The sequence below is a fragment of the Anguilla rostrata genome, chromosome 2, assembly GCF_018555375.3.
Source record: "Anguilla rostrata isolate EN2019 chromosome 2, ASM1855537v3, whole genome shotgun sequence".
NCBI classification, from domain to species: Eukaryota; Metazoa; Chordata; class Actinopteri; order Anguilliformes; family Anguillidae; genus Anguilla; species Anguilla rostrata.
In genome coordinates this window covers 49,798,523-49,811,457 of record NC_057934.1, presented here as the reverse complement: position 1 = coordinate 49,811,457, position 12,935 = coordinate 49,798,523, and the positions used below count along the sequence as shown (strand labels likewise).

The following is a 12,935-nucleotide window of genomic DNA, read 5'->3' as shown; positions in this document are numbered from 1 at the left end:
TTCACACACAAGGGGACTGGGTGCTGCATCTGTTTCCTACACTGAGCCGAGCACAAAGACGCCCTGTGTTTCGCTCCTGAGCCCTGTGCAGCCTGAGCTCAGACCCGCAGAGCGCGCAGGCTGGGATAGGCCGCTCTCTCACCTGTTTCGGCCTTGCTGGAGAGGCCGGCGGCCTGCCGGAGGGCCGCGGCGGTGAGGGCCAGGCCCCGGCTCTTCCTCAGCCCATGCTGCAGGACGGCCTCAAACTGCGCGCACAAACAGATCACCCTGCAGGGGAGAGCAGCACAGCTCTGCTTTACTGACACACACGCGTACATACACACGTACACACACACGCACGCACGTGCACACAAACAGATCACCCTGCAGGGGAGAGCAGCACAGCTCTGCTTTACTGACACACACGCGTACATACACACGTACACACACACGCACGTGCACACAAACAGATCACCCTGCAGGGGAGAGCAGCACAGCTCTGCTTTACTGACACACACGCGTACATACAGATGCACGTGCACACAAACAGATCACCCTGCAGGGGAGAGGAGCACAGCTCTGCTTTGAGTTTTGACCTGAGTCCCCTCCTAACAGTAAAAACACATCATTATTTTACATTAGAACAGAACTTACCCAACAAAGACAAGCACTGAAAATCACTTGCAACTGATTTTCAAGAAGTGATTTTTACCTTCACCTTCGCAATGAGTCATCCAGTTCAAATTCCACTGCCTTAATTTCACTAACAAAATGTTTACGGTAAATAAAACATTTCTGAAGAGTCCTTGCTTCAAAAAATGTTTTTATTTCTAAATATGAACTTTAGCTTTAGACTGATATGAAGGGTGTAAAGAGAATCAGTTAAGTTGTTAACAAACTGGCAGCAAGTCAAATGAGTGTGAGAGCGTGATCCCCAAGGAGCTTGCCAACTTGACAGAAAAAAAGATCTTACTTCAGCTACAGCAGAAGCCTATTTAGGCCGTGTTGATTGAGCTGTCTGGAGTTCAATGCCCTGACGGAACAGTTGCTGCTCTAAAATAAAATGTCCTAGTGCTTAATGATGTAGAAAAATACCAAGGACAAAGCAAAGGTGTTTTTTCATTATTGTTTTCATGAAGAAAAAAAACACTTTGCTGCTACAATAAAAAAGCTTCAATAAGCAGCTTGCCCAGCAGGCTGAGGCTTTACCTGCTGTCGGAGTCTGAGGCAATCTCCTTTCTTCCCCCAAAGCGGATTTGGCACTGAAAATGTTTCAAAACAGAATACTGTTAGGAGTTGGCCTTGGCAGTCAACCTGAAATGCAGGGCTCTTTCAGAAGAACACATGGCAGTTTTGTTTGAACTGATCACTCTGGTGAACGGTAGCTGAAAATAGACAAAGCAAGTCAAACGAGCCAGCAGCCACAGCCCCATGTGCCCCCCACAGGGACAGGCTTCAGGGGCCCAGCCAGGTATCCAGAGGTAGCACTACTGCTTTACTTACAGAACTGCTGAGGGACAGAACCCTGAAACTACAGACTGCGAGAGTCCAAGAATCCCCACAGATACACCAAACAGCGATCTCTGAGTAACTGAGCGGCGAAGGAACGTGTGTAGTCTTACCTAGTTCTACAGGAATGTGATTAATTTCATGTTATCTCGATTAACTGACTCCAAAATAATATTTTAACCTTTCCTCTGTGATAAAAGTTATACACAGGAGACCGCCAGTAGTGTGGCTCTACACGGATCACTGTCTATCTAGGTAAACGTGGATGTGCCTGGCTTGTGTAGCCTATATAGAAGCAACTGTGTATGTTGCGATGGCACTTGTGTGTAGGCGAGTGACTACGGGGTGCACACATCCTGAGTTTAGTTTTATGTGTATGTTATGACCCTAAAACTGTTAGGTGAGCAGTGGTTAGAGTCAAAAAGGAACGCCAAGTTAACATTAATGCAGTTCATTGTACAGTGTGGTCAATAATGGCAATATACAATGGTGCAAAAGTGCGTGTGTGGTGAAATGTTTATGCGTGAATGGCACATAGGAGACATGTTGATGATTCCACTCAAACCGCTCCACTTTTCCCCTTATACATACGATAAGGATCAAAGAAAAACCCCAAGTCATCAAAGAAAGACACAATCACAACAAACAGTAACATCAATTATCCTGCTTGAGTTATCTCTGTAAGCCAACCAAACCGCGTTAAGCTTTGTAGTACTGCTGGCTGCAGACTAACTGGCTATCTAACTGCTAACTTGCATTACCTATTGTTCACTTCTGAATGGTGTTCTAGATCATGTAGCATTCAGAGGTACCAATAACATAAAACATGATTTCAGTGTCTGTATATCTAAAATCTACGGCTCACATAATGTTGATTCAGCAGAATGTTTTGCAACTGTGCAGTGCTGGTGCCAGAGCACTGTCTCTTTATCAAACCCTGCGGACTCCCAGTCAGCACTGTAAACACAGTCTGTTTTCCTATGGGGGTCTGAGCAGGGGCACACATCTGTAAACCACCGTACAGGAGAAACTGGATTCTTTGGAAAGATGGCATTCAGGAAGAGCTATGGACGGACAGCAGCAGTGTATAAAGGTGTCTGGAAATCAAAATGACAGAGGACACACAAGGAGGAGAGACTGGAGAAGACACAGGACTAACACTGCGCTGACACTTCCTTCTCCCACTACATGGGAGTATCTGGACTAACACATTAATTCACTGAGGATGGGGTAACACTAACTCACTCATCATGCAAACTCATTTCTATGCATTATTTTCACAGTCTCTTGTACCAGAAACAAAATTCTGCTTAATTATTGAACATATGACCAATCATATACTTAAGAAAATGAACCTTAGGGTGAAATAATCAGAACACACAAATGTAACTCAGCTTAGTTAGAATATAAAGTTAGAACATATAAGCCTAGTTCACATGCAGTAATCAATACCATTGGGTGACAGTGTTGCTCTCCACATAGTGGCACGTGACAGGTGCTACTTTACAACACCCAGCTTATGGATGCATTTTTTCCCCAAATGACCTCTGCTGCAGGAATACTAGATACATTGAAGTGTCTTGACCATTCTCAGAGAATTCTCTCTACACTAAGACTGAGTCATTCTTACTCCAGATCAGAACAAGGACAACGTTGCTGAGAAGCAACATCAAAGACTACAGATATGAGTAAGGGGGCTCACTATGAGGGAATTAACATACAAAATAATACAAGCACATTTAGATTGAAAGACATAATGAAGCTCTGCTGAACACATATTCATAAATCTTATTCACTCCCATGACAGCAGATTCTGTTGGTCTCACCTGTTTAACAGCATCCAGCAGCCTCTCCAGCAGATGCTGTCTTTTTGTGTCATTCTGCTGTGTACCTACAAAGCCAGACGTTTGGGCTGGTTAGTGGCAGGCAAGGTCAACCTCATTCACTCAACAGGTCCAGAGCTGCATAGAAAATGTAAAAACTATACAGATAACAAAATATTTCTGTATTTTGTAAGGGAAACAATGCCAATCTTAAAACTAATCAGCAAAGGACTTGACTCACACCAAATGCTAAACATGGGGAACACGCCAATAAACTGCCTTCTACTGAATCCCTATACCAGCAAAAACTACAAGTTACATAGCTTAAATAATTTGTGGTCTACATCTTGAAATCCTGTGACAGCTGAAATCCTGTGACAGGTTTAGACTAAACATCGATTTTCTATGAAAAACAGTTATTATCATCCTCATGAATCACCCTGCAAATCAAGTGACAAGTCATTAGGAGAAGTGTACTCCATCTCTAGAAATGACATCTTTTGGGACCTAGCAACCATTGAAGTTTAATAACTGCCTTTCGCTTCAAAACATCTTTTAAAAAAAACAAAGCCTTTTTTTATTTGCAGTTTATGTTTTATATTTTTTGAATCACGTTATAACAGTATTTTTACAAATTTCCTGAAACTTAGTAATGCTTATCATCATACCTCAAAAATGATAAATAAGTTATTGCTAGAGGTTCAGTCCTACAAAAGACTCGATTCATCTTCCATTATTGAAACTGTTCTTTCTAGTTCAGCCGTTCCACAATTAACAACTGTAAAATTCAACCTCTCTTCCTCTAAAATCATACAGTTAGGACAGACCTTCTTACCACAAACACATCAATATATTGGTCACATTTGTTGGCAAATGTGGAGCTTGATTTAGCCTACTGTAACTCAATGCACAGCTTATTAACAGAACACTCAGATAATCAGGATGTTATGCCACCTTGATGTCTGTGTGTAAATATCTCTAAGATACAAGGTACTCAGAGCTCTTTAAAGGAAACAAAGTCCATCTGCAAGCTGCTTTGGAGTTAGGCCTACTTCAAGTGCATTTTCTTAGTTTAGACCACAAAAGCCCCATCTCAAAAGGCACACAGAAACTTCTGTAAATATCACACATATGCACACAGAAAAATTGCTGTTTCCAATTGAAAATTTACACTAAAAGTGAAATAATATCAAAAACATCCAGAAAAGTGACTACACTTTGGTTCCTTTCTGTGATTTAGGTTAAACCATCTCACAGTGCAGGTCAATGGTATGTCCAGTCACCTCTCAAACTAATGGGGTGGGGTGGGGTTGTACTCTTCCAAGTTGTTTGAGCATGTCACAGGTAGGACTGGGCAGTTAATCAGAATGAACAATCAATATCCATAATAAATCATGTAAACCATTACTAGTTAATTTTATACATTTTCTTTATTATTCTAAGAGCATACAAACAAAATGCAGAAAAAGACATCTTTAACATTACACACACCATTATTATTATTATTATTGTTGTTGTTGTTGTTGTTGCAAAAGTATTAGAGAACAACCCAAGTGCAACAGACACAAGGTACAAGCAAACACAGTTCTGTTTTTCCCCCAAATACCACACAGGATAAACAACACTGACTATTTGTATGCAATGTAGCCTAATATTCACTTTCTTTTTTTTCAAAAACAATAAAAATAACGGGGAAAAAAACAACCCTCCAAGGAACCCAATACATTCCAAAAAACAATTGAGAGCAATTAAAAAAGAACGTGTTGTGTTCCAAAAGGCAACATCATTTTCCCCCTTTCTTATAATGCAGAACCTATTCAGACAAGCAGTATTTAAACAGTTGGCAGGAAGGACATAGACCTTGTTGTGTATAGAGCTTATATTCTGTTGGAATCTCTGTCATCTCTCCATAATAAAAGTTATAATGGAAACAAGTTTATGAAGACAAGCCCGGTAGTCCCTTCGGCTGGCTAATGGATTAGGCTTAGTGAAGATATTCGAACAACTATTTCTTTAAAAAATTAAATTAAATAAATAAATAAAAAGCTGTAATAGAACCAGCTGTGTCAAATATGATGCTACAGTTTTTACTGTGATGCCAAGGAGATAAAAGTTTCACCACTACAGAACAATTGCATTTTCTTTAGTGAATCGAGACCGTACAAACCATAAAACCACTTCATATGTTTGAAATAGCGTAATTCAGGCAGTGTTACATACACATATTACCACAGACTATTTATCAAATGCAAGTAGCCAACTTGTTTATTATGAATTGGCATAGTCTATGTGTGTACTAATGCGCAGTCCACAAAATTCTAAGTTGGTCCTGAAGTACGATCATCAATTAACCCTCGAGAAAGTTTTAGTTTTACAAAGAGCTGAGCAGTATACTGAGCAATGACTTTTAAGGATACAAAACTGAATAGATAAAACTTTGCTAACTGTTACTAAGCAAGCTCGTTCACAATTAGTGGCAGTGGTAATGTGGAGCTATAATAATAGCAACAGTAGCCTCACACAAATGTAGTTCCACCGGCCTATGGAACGGAAAATAAAAATATCGTGGGCTTTAGTGTGTGGTAATTATGCCAGGTAACATTTTAGCCTAGTTTCAGTTTATCAATATTGTATCAGTAATTTTGCCAATGTACCCTCTCCCATTTCACAACAAAATAGGAAAACGCAATGTTGACATTTGGATTTCCACTTAACTACAGGAATAAGGGAAAACTTTATGTTGACTGCATGAAATAAACAGTAGCCTAGCACAAAAACAGGAACAAACACGTTTACTTTCTGTTTTAGCGAGCAAACGTAAAGAGCTACATATAAAGATCCTTGCCATATGACTAAGGCGTGGACAAATACGCGACAAATTCTGGATTTATTTAAAGACGACACTTCACCACTCACCGTTCATTCTGCCAGTCCAGTTCAGATTGTGTCAATCAATTTATTCCCCACCATGAAGATGGCTAGTTAGCCAGCTAGCTGGCCTGGTCTATTACAGTTCTTTCCTGCACTCTTCACGGCTGAACGAAATCTACGTTTGCTGCGGTTTGTAATAACAGTCAGTGTTGTCAAACAATCAATAAATACAATGAAGAGGAGAATTTATAGAGGTGCAGCGCAGAACAGTCTGTCGTAATGCCACGTTTTGCGATTCTGTGCTGCCGAGTTTCTATGAACTCCTGATTCAGAATTCAGAAAGGCCTCTTCATCTGTAAGTTTAACAGCGGTTATGAAGTCTGTAGACTAGTTATGCAGTAACATACATTTGCGGAGACAATGTACGGCAGAAACGATGACATTAGTGAATCGGGCTGTTCAGCGTCCTTGATCTGTGAGATGAACTAGATGATTTTAAAACAAAAAATACAGCCTGCTCTCCAGAGGCAAAACAAAACCACCTAGTCACATGACCTACCGTTATCATGGTCATATGACACAAATGAGTGTCACATGGAAATAATGTTGCCAGAGCTGTTGATAATCTGGTAAAATATAATTCGGTCATTTGTTTGGCGTTGTGGTATATGGGGCGTGCTGTGCAGGAAATTACTGTAGGCTACTGTAGGCTATAACCCGCAGCAGGCTACAGTTAATGGGTCATATTCGGATTAATAAACATTAACGTGCGCAGTTATTCTTAAGCTGAAGTTCAAATAGTTTTCTCCTGAGTTTGAAAGCAAAAAATACAATAATTTGTAAATGTATTGTCAAAAAAATTTTTAATCTTTCGCTTCCAATTTACACAGATGAATCACATTTGTGGCCAAAGTTCGCAAACCTCAAAAACATATTTGCAGTGTTTCTATGGTGATATACCTAACAATTGTGTTAAAGTATTTCTTAGCTTTTTTGATTGTCCCTTATTTAGTCTAATGACACTTATGAAGCTTCTCAGGCTACCGAGACAGATCTACATACGTTCAGAGACTTGTCTTGTGTACAGTAATGTGCGTGATTGTAGGTCCGTGCTGTCTTTGTGGTGACCAGGATGGTGGTTCCCTCTTCAGTGGATGGTAGAGGTAGACTTGAATTATAAAGAGTGTCACTGTACGTTTGCTCTGATTCATCCCTGATCATGGTTCTATCGTGTGCCTCGTCAGTCTCCTTTGAAGCTTCCAAATCCCTCTCACTTCCAGAGTCTCCCCCTTGCTCTTGGTGTCTCCCTGTCATGACGGGAGACAAATTGATTTGTAAATGAGAGACTAAATATTGAAACGATATAAGGGATATGGCTTTCTGCAATTACATTTCTTCTGATTTGTTGCTACAATCAACACACATTAACTGTTTTGGTTTAATTTTTTCTATTTTCTGTGTTTTATTTATTTATTTTTTATTTTATTTTATTTTATTTATTTGCTCTTATGTGAGAAAGTAGGTACCACAGCTATTTGAATTTAGTATCCAGGTCGTTTCATCAGCTCATCTCAGTGTTTGCCTACACACCTTCCTTTCTGAGGAATGGCTGGCAGTTCCTTTTGCGTAGTATCTGAATGAGCAGCATCAGTGTGGTAACAGCACACAACAATAGGAAAAGCAGGATCAGCCACACATTGTTATTCTCGGACACAGAGCTGGAGCTGGTGTTGGAGCCGACTGCAGCTGTAGAGAACAACAGCAGAGTACAACAACAATTAATTCCCATGTCATCATAAAAGACTTCATTTAGAGCAAAAAATTAAATCTAAAAAGGGATAGCAGTTACATGTTTCCTTCTGAATGTTTCAATGGCGTTGACCGCAGACAGATACAAAAAAATTTTAACAGATTAACAGGTTTAATTTACACATTTTTAAATACAAAACTGGTAAAACAAACAAGCGCCTGTTTTTTCTAAGGATTGTAGCCATGACTTTTTTTATTTTACTGAATGTGTCAGTAGAAGTAGAGTGGTTTTAGGCCATTTTAAAATAACTTTTTTTTTAATTTATCAAAAACATTTATAAATGTCAAATTGTCAAGTATTGAGGCTTAATTCATACTAGATAATCATTAATAACGCATTCATATTTTTAATAAAAAACAGTGGTTGTCAAATAATTAAAGAATGTTTAACTTACGTTTGATGCAGTATGCAGTGCAGCTGACAGGTGGTTTGGAACAGCGTAGGTAGCAGGGCATACATTTTTCCACCAGGCCATCATAAAAATTATTCTGGGCACATTTGCTTCTAGCCATCATTATAGAACCAAAGCTGCTAATATTGAAACTACAGCTAGAGAGTCATTCTTTTGTATGCAGCTTTTGACTTAGTGGAGCTCAAACCACAGGCCCTGTTTTATAGTTGAACAGGGACATGTAAATGACAGACCCTGTGGGGGAAGCCCCACTTTGAAAGAAACTTTCAGCATCCAAAATCTTAAATGCTGCACCCTACTTTCAGTGTAGATTCTTCCTATTGGAGAAATGTAAAATATAAAAAGTCATACCAATCCAAATATATTTGGCATATTAAAACAATATGTAAATAGAATATGTTCTGTATAAAGTCGTGACTGTAAGTCCTTTTCAAAAAGGTAGGTTTCAGTTATCTTGTGTCCACTTATGTCTGTTTAAAGCAGTGGTGTCAAACTCGTGCCATGGAGGGCCGTGTGTATGCAGGTTTTCATTCCAACCAATTAATGCTGCCTTAATTGAGTCCAATTACTCATTCAGCCATATGCGTTTAACTGCATTGAAGCACAGAATATAAGAAAATTTTTATTTAGACAATGCGGGTCACCATAGACGTCGGGTCACCATTGTGCACAAACCTGCATCCCTAATTCAGCAAATAATTTAACTAATTATATAATCAAGATCTGAGGCTGGAATGAAAACCTGCATACACACGGCCCTCCATGGCACGAGTTTGACACCACTGGTTTAAAGTAATAATAAATCAATTAATCAGGATCTCAGGTCTACAAAAAAAGTTTTCTTTTTGTCCCTGAAAGCCATTTAAAATCGGAAGGTGATTAAAAGTTTTAATAAGGCATTTCTTAAAGCTCGCTGTTCTCCCTAATCTTATATAGATTTTCTTGTATTTTATTAAAAGCCTAAATGTAACCAATTCTATTATGTGAACATTATACCTTCTTTGTCGTAGATTTACTTCATTGCTTTTATTTCATTTCTGTCCTGTTTTACTCAGATTTTCCAAAATTTTAATGCCCTGTGATATTATTTTGCTACTTTATTTTTAACCACTAGATGGTGCTGTATTCCAACTAAATATGTTTGAAAGCATTTGTGAAATATTAATACATGCCAGTTATTTGCTTCACATTTGTTTACCTGTTCAAACACGATTCTATGCCGCTTTTGTGGCATAGAATGGGTGATGGTCATTAAAATGCATTTCATTGTAATTTGTAGATTTCTGTTCTGTTGTTCAAGTAGAAATTGTTACAGTGACAATGAGCCAATTCAATTCCACAAATAAAACTTGTAGAAGGTTGGCAATTTATTCTGACAGCAATTCAATAGGGAAATACATTAAAACATATACAACAGTTTAAACTTTTGCAATCCATCACATATTGCTGATTCAGTATAAAATACATAAAATGCTCTAGCTATAGAATAAGAAGGTTAAACAGTCTTCATGACTTCATGCTAATTAATTCATTGCAACAGACATTTATAGCTAATATAATCATACTCCTCTAGCAAGATTCCACTACACAGCAATAAGAGTGAAAATAGCTTTGTAACATCTGTGTATAAAATGCGACAGATTTCACGCAAAAAAATATTTACAGCTAAACAGGAAATGGCACCCTCAGCCAGCAGTGGATCTGGCATGCTCCTCCTGGGCCAGTCGTTTGTGCTGTAGTTTTTGCTTGATGACTGGCAGCCACACCAGCCCTGTCACCAGGAATATGAGCCCAATCGACAGACACACTGTCCCCATGGTGTACGAAACGCTCACCACCTGATTGTACTGGAGCAGCGACAGCACAGAGCCCACGCCCAACAGGAGGCCCCCCATCGCCATAACAATGATGGGTTTGTGGTAGTAGGTCCAGGGAGGGGGGTCCACCGCACCGCCGTCACCCTCTGGGAACAAGACACGTCGTGCAGTGTCCTCCACCCCTGCCCTGTTTTCAGCAAGGGAGCCCACAATCCCCGCAGACAGCATCCTGCAGAGAGAGACACGGGACAGGTTTCACTGAACAACTCGAGTGGCAATAGGAGTTGTGAGCAGTTGGAGGGGAGGTTACCTTTTCAATCAAACCTCATTCATTGGATGAGACTGTGGCCAATTATGTATCACCTTGTGTGACACATTCCTCAATAGTAACCAGTTTGTGTCTATTTACATGACTTGCAGATTAAATTAGTATTTTAGTTGTTATTCACCAGGGGGCGCTGTAGGCAATCAAGTGACAATACAATTGAGTAGCTAATTGTGATGTTTATTAAAACAATCATTTGGCCTACAGTATTACAAGGAGAGTGAAAGGAAGGGAAGTGAACATGGATCAAAAGCCCAAGGCACACACTATGACTAGCATGTCTCTGAGTGAACGTGTGCAGCAGTATCTGCCTGGTGTACTGCGCACAGATGTCATTAATTTTGCACAGCTTGAAATTGAACAATAAATCATGCAAATAATTGAGCAATAGACATAAAATTCAAAACAAAACAAATTCAAAAAATATATAAATTAAGGTCAGAGATTACCACTGACAAGAATCATCTGTCAGCAGAGGGAAAAGTGCTGTGGCTGGATGTCAAAAATTTAACAAATGTATGTTCTATGTGCATTTTTCAACAAGAATGTAATCAACGGCAGGGTAATCAATCAGCTAAACAGCTTCAGCAGAAGTTATGTAAAGAACAGATTATTATTATTGCTTACAAAGGAATATTATGCCTCATGTTAGCAGATGCACTGCACAGAAAACAATGAACCACCAATGTGTCAATATATTCACCCTGATCAAATAAAAAATAAACCAAGCTCAGAAAATTCCTAAGGCTGTCAGGTTTTCTTCCAAGCAAATGAGCAGACTAGATGTGACAATCCTCCCGCTAGACTCAATTCCAAGGCTAGAACATTGAATTTCATTTGAACTGTGTACATGATACCTTTGTGCAATGTTTTTTCATTATTGTTATCTAAAGATCATCCTTTTGTTGGTGGATGACTGCACGAGTGCAACCTGGTTTCTCTATGTACACATCACTGCATTATAGGTGACTGCCACAAAACTGAATAAAATATTTTATTGGCAAGTAACAAACAATATATTTGAATAGGTGGGTAGAGACTTATCGCTGAATTTCAACCTTTCAGAATACCTGAAATGTATAGTCTGTACTTGTCAAATCAGTTTTGCTCATTCAGTAATAACCCGTTTAGCAATAAATATACACTTACCTAAATCTAGTGTGTTCGGTACCCCTTCGGCCAAAAAGGGTGTTGCTGCTGGTGTCTGCTTCTGTTATCTTTTGCAAAAAATTATTTGTTCATCCCATGCCACTCCTTAAGGGAGTGGCAATTTACTCCCGTTTCAAACTCCATCCAGGAGAGCACTTCCATTTGTAATCATAAGCCGCGTTTCCACCGCAGGAACTATACCCCGGAACTAGGAACCTTTTGAGGAACTCAGTGCGTTTCCACCGCAGGAACTAGGGTCTAAATTTAGTTCTGGGGGCTTTGTTTTACCCCCCAAAACGTTCCTGCTCGGGGGGTAGTACTTTCCGAAAGTACAGGAACCTTTTGGGTGGAGCTTGCAGCGCTGAACATTTCTGATTGGTCGAGTACTCGTAGCATTTGTGTTGTATTTATTTTCCGCCATTACCCGCCATGTTTGAAAATATGCAGCGGCAAACCAATTTATTTTCATAATAACTTCAAATCAAACTTGTATGTTATGCGGCGCAGTAGCCTACTTTTGGTTATAGCCTGTCAACGTCTTGGAATTATAACGTGTGCTCTTCTGTTCTTTTCTTGCTTTAGTATTCGTTTTATAAAATGCTAAGCATTCGTGCTGGGACAGCATATTACATAGGCTACCAAAACATTCAAACGGATTAATTCGGTTGCTGAATATTTTCTTCCGGATTTTCTTTGTTAGCCCGTTGTAATGGACTCAAAACGTTTGATACAGTTATGTGAGGTATGCGGTAGTTCTGCATAATTAACATTGGTGATACAGTACAAGCAAACTGGAAATCACCTTCCGCACTTTTTATCCGGGTAAAATAACAGGTTCATTCTAGTAATCTTCCCTTTAGCTTTTTCAGACTGCCGTAATTTTACTCAATTTTACTGCCATTTTTCAATTCCACGAAAAGACCAGGAAGACTATGGACTCATTTATGGTGCATGGTTCGCATCTGGAGGGCACACTTCGCTGCTCGGCTAGCAGTAACTTCGAAGGAAAGCAAACGGTGGCTGTACCACTACTAAAATTACATTTTCACGCAAGTCCGAGTTTTCGTTCTATTCTTGTCATTTTGCGATTAGCCTATATGGAATTGACAACGAGAAAGTAATAAAACAGCAAATTGTTTACAACGTGTGCATGTTTTCTGCTGTTAATGAATGTGTTTGAGAGGATATATGAAAATCAATAAATACAAAAGTAACCACATATAGTCATTGTTGGTAACCC

At 39.4% G+C, this 12,935-nt stretch overlaps 2 protein-coding genes across 3 annotated transcripts in view; both read right to left on the bottom strand.

Moving 5' to 3' along the window:
- The window catches only part of snx29 (sorting nexin 29), a 135,855-nt gene extending 128,919 nt beyond the window's left edge, over positions 1-6,936 (bottom strand). For both annotated transcript variants that reach the window (XM_064322802.1, XM_064322803.1), the window contains exons 1-4: positions 6,228-6,936; positions 3,315-3,379; positions 1,189-1,241; positions 143-267 (exon numbers count right to left, since the gene is read on the bottom strand). In XM_064322802.1, the coding sequence (XP_064178872.1) occupies positions 143-267; positions 1,189-1,241; positions 3,315-3,379; positions 6,228-6,234 (250 nt within the window). In that variant the 5' untranslated portion in view covers positions 6,235-6,936. The remainder of the gene's footprint in view (positions 1-142; positions 268-1,188; positions 1,242-3,314; positions 3,380-6,227) is intronic.
- A 92-nt stretch (positions 6,937-7,028) lies between these two features.
- Positions 7,029-8,588, bottom strand: LOC135248312 (tumor necrosis factor receptor superfamily member 17). The gene is made up of 3 exons (XM_064322804.1): positions 8,387-8,588; positions 7,773-7,928; positions 7,029-7,489 (listed from the first exon to the last, which is right to left on the bottom strand). The coding sequence occupies exons 1-3, from the start codon at positions 8,505-8,507 to the stop codon at positions 7,218-7,220; spliced, it is 549 nt and encodes a 182-aa protein (XP_064178874.1). The 5' UTR covers positions 8,508-8,588; the 3' UTR covers positions 7,029-7,217.
- Positions 8,589-12,935: the final 4,347 nt, after the last annotated feature.

Excerpts from the sequence above, each read along its gene's own strand:
- LOC135248312 (XM_064322804.1), bottom strand. The coding sequence starts at position 8,507 with ATGATGGCTAGAAGCAAATGTGCCCAGAATAATTTTTATGATGGCCTG. Across the intron at positions 7,929-8,386 it reads CACTGCATACTGCATCAAAC|CTGCAGTCGGCTCCAACACC; the intron begins GTAAGTTAAACA and ends TGTTCTCTACAG. Across the intron at positions 7,490-7,772 it reads GCCATTCCTCAGAAAGGAAG|GGAGACACCAAGAGCAAGGG; the intron begins GTGTGTAGGCAA and ends CCGTCATGACAG.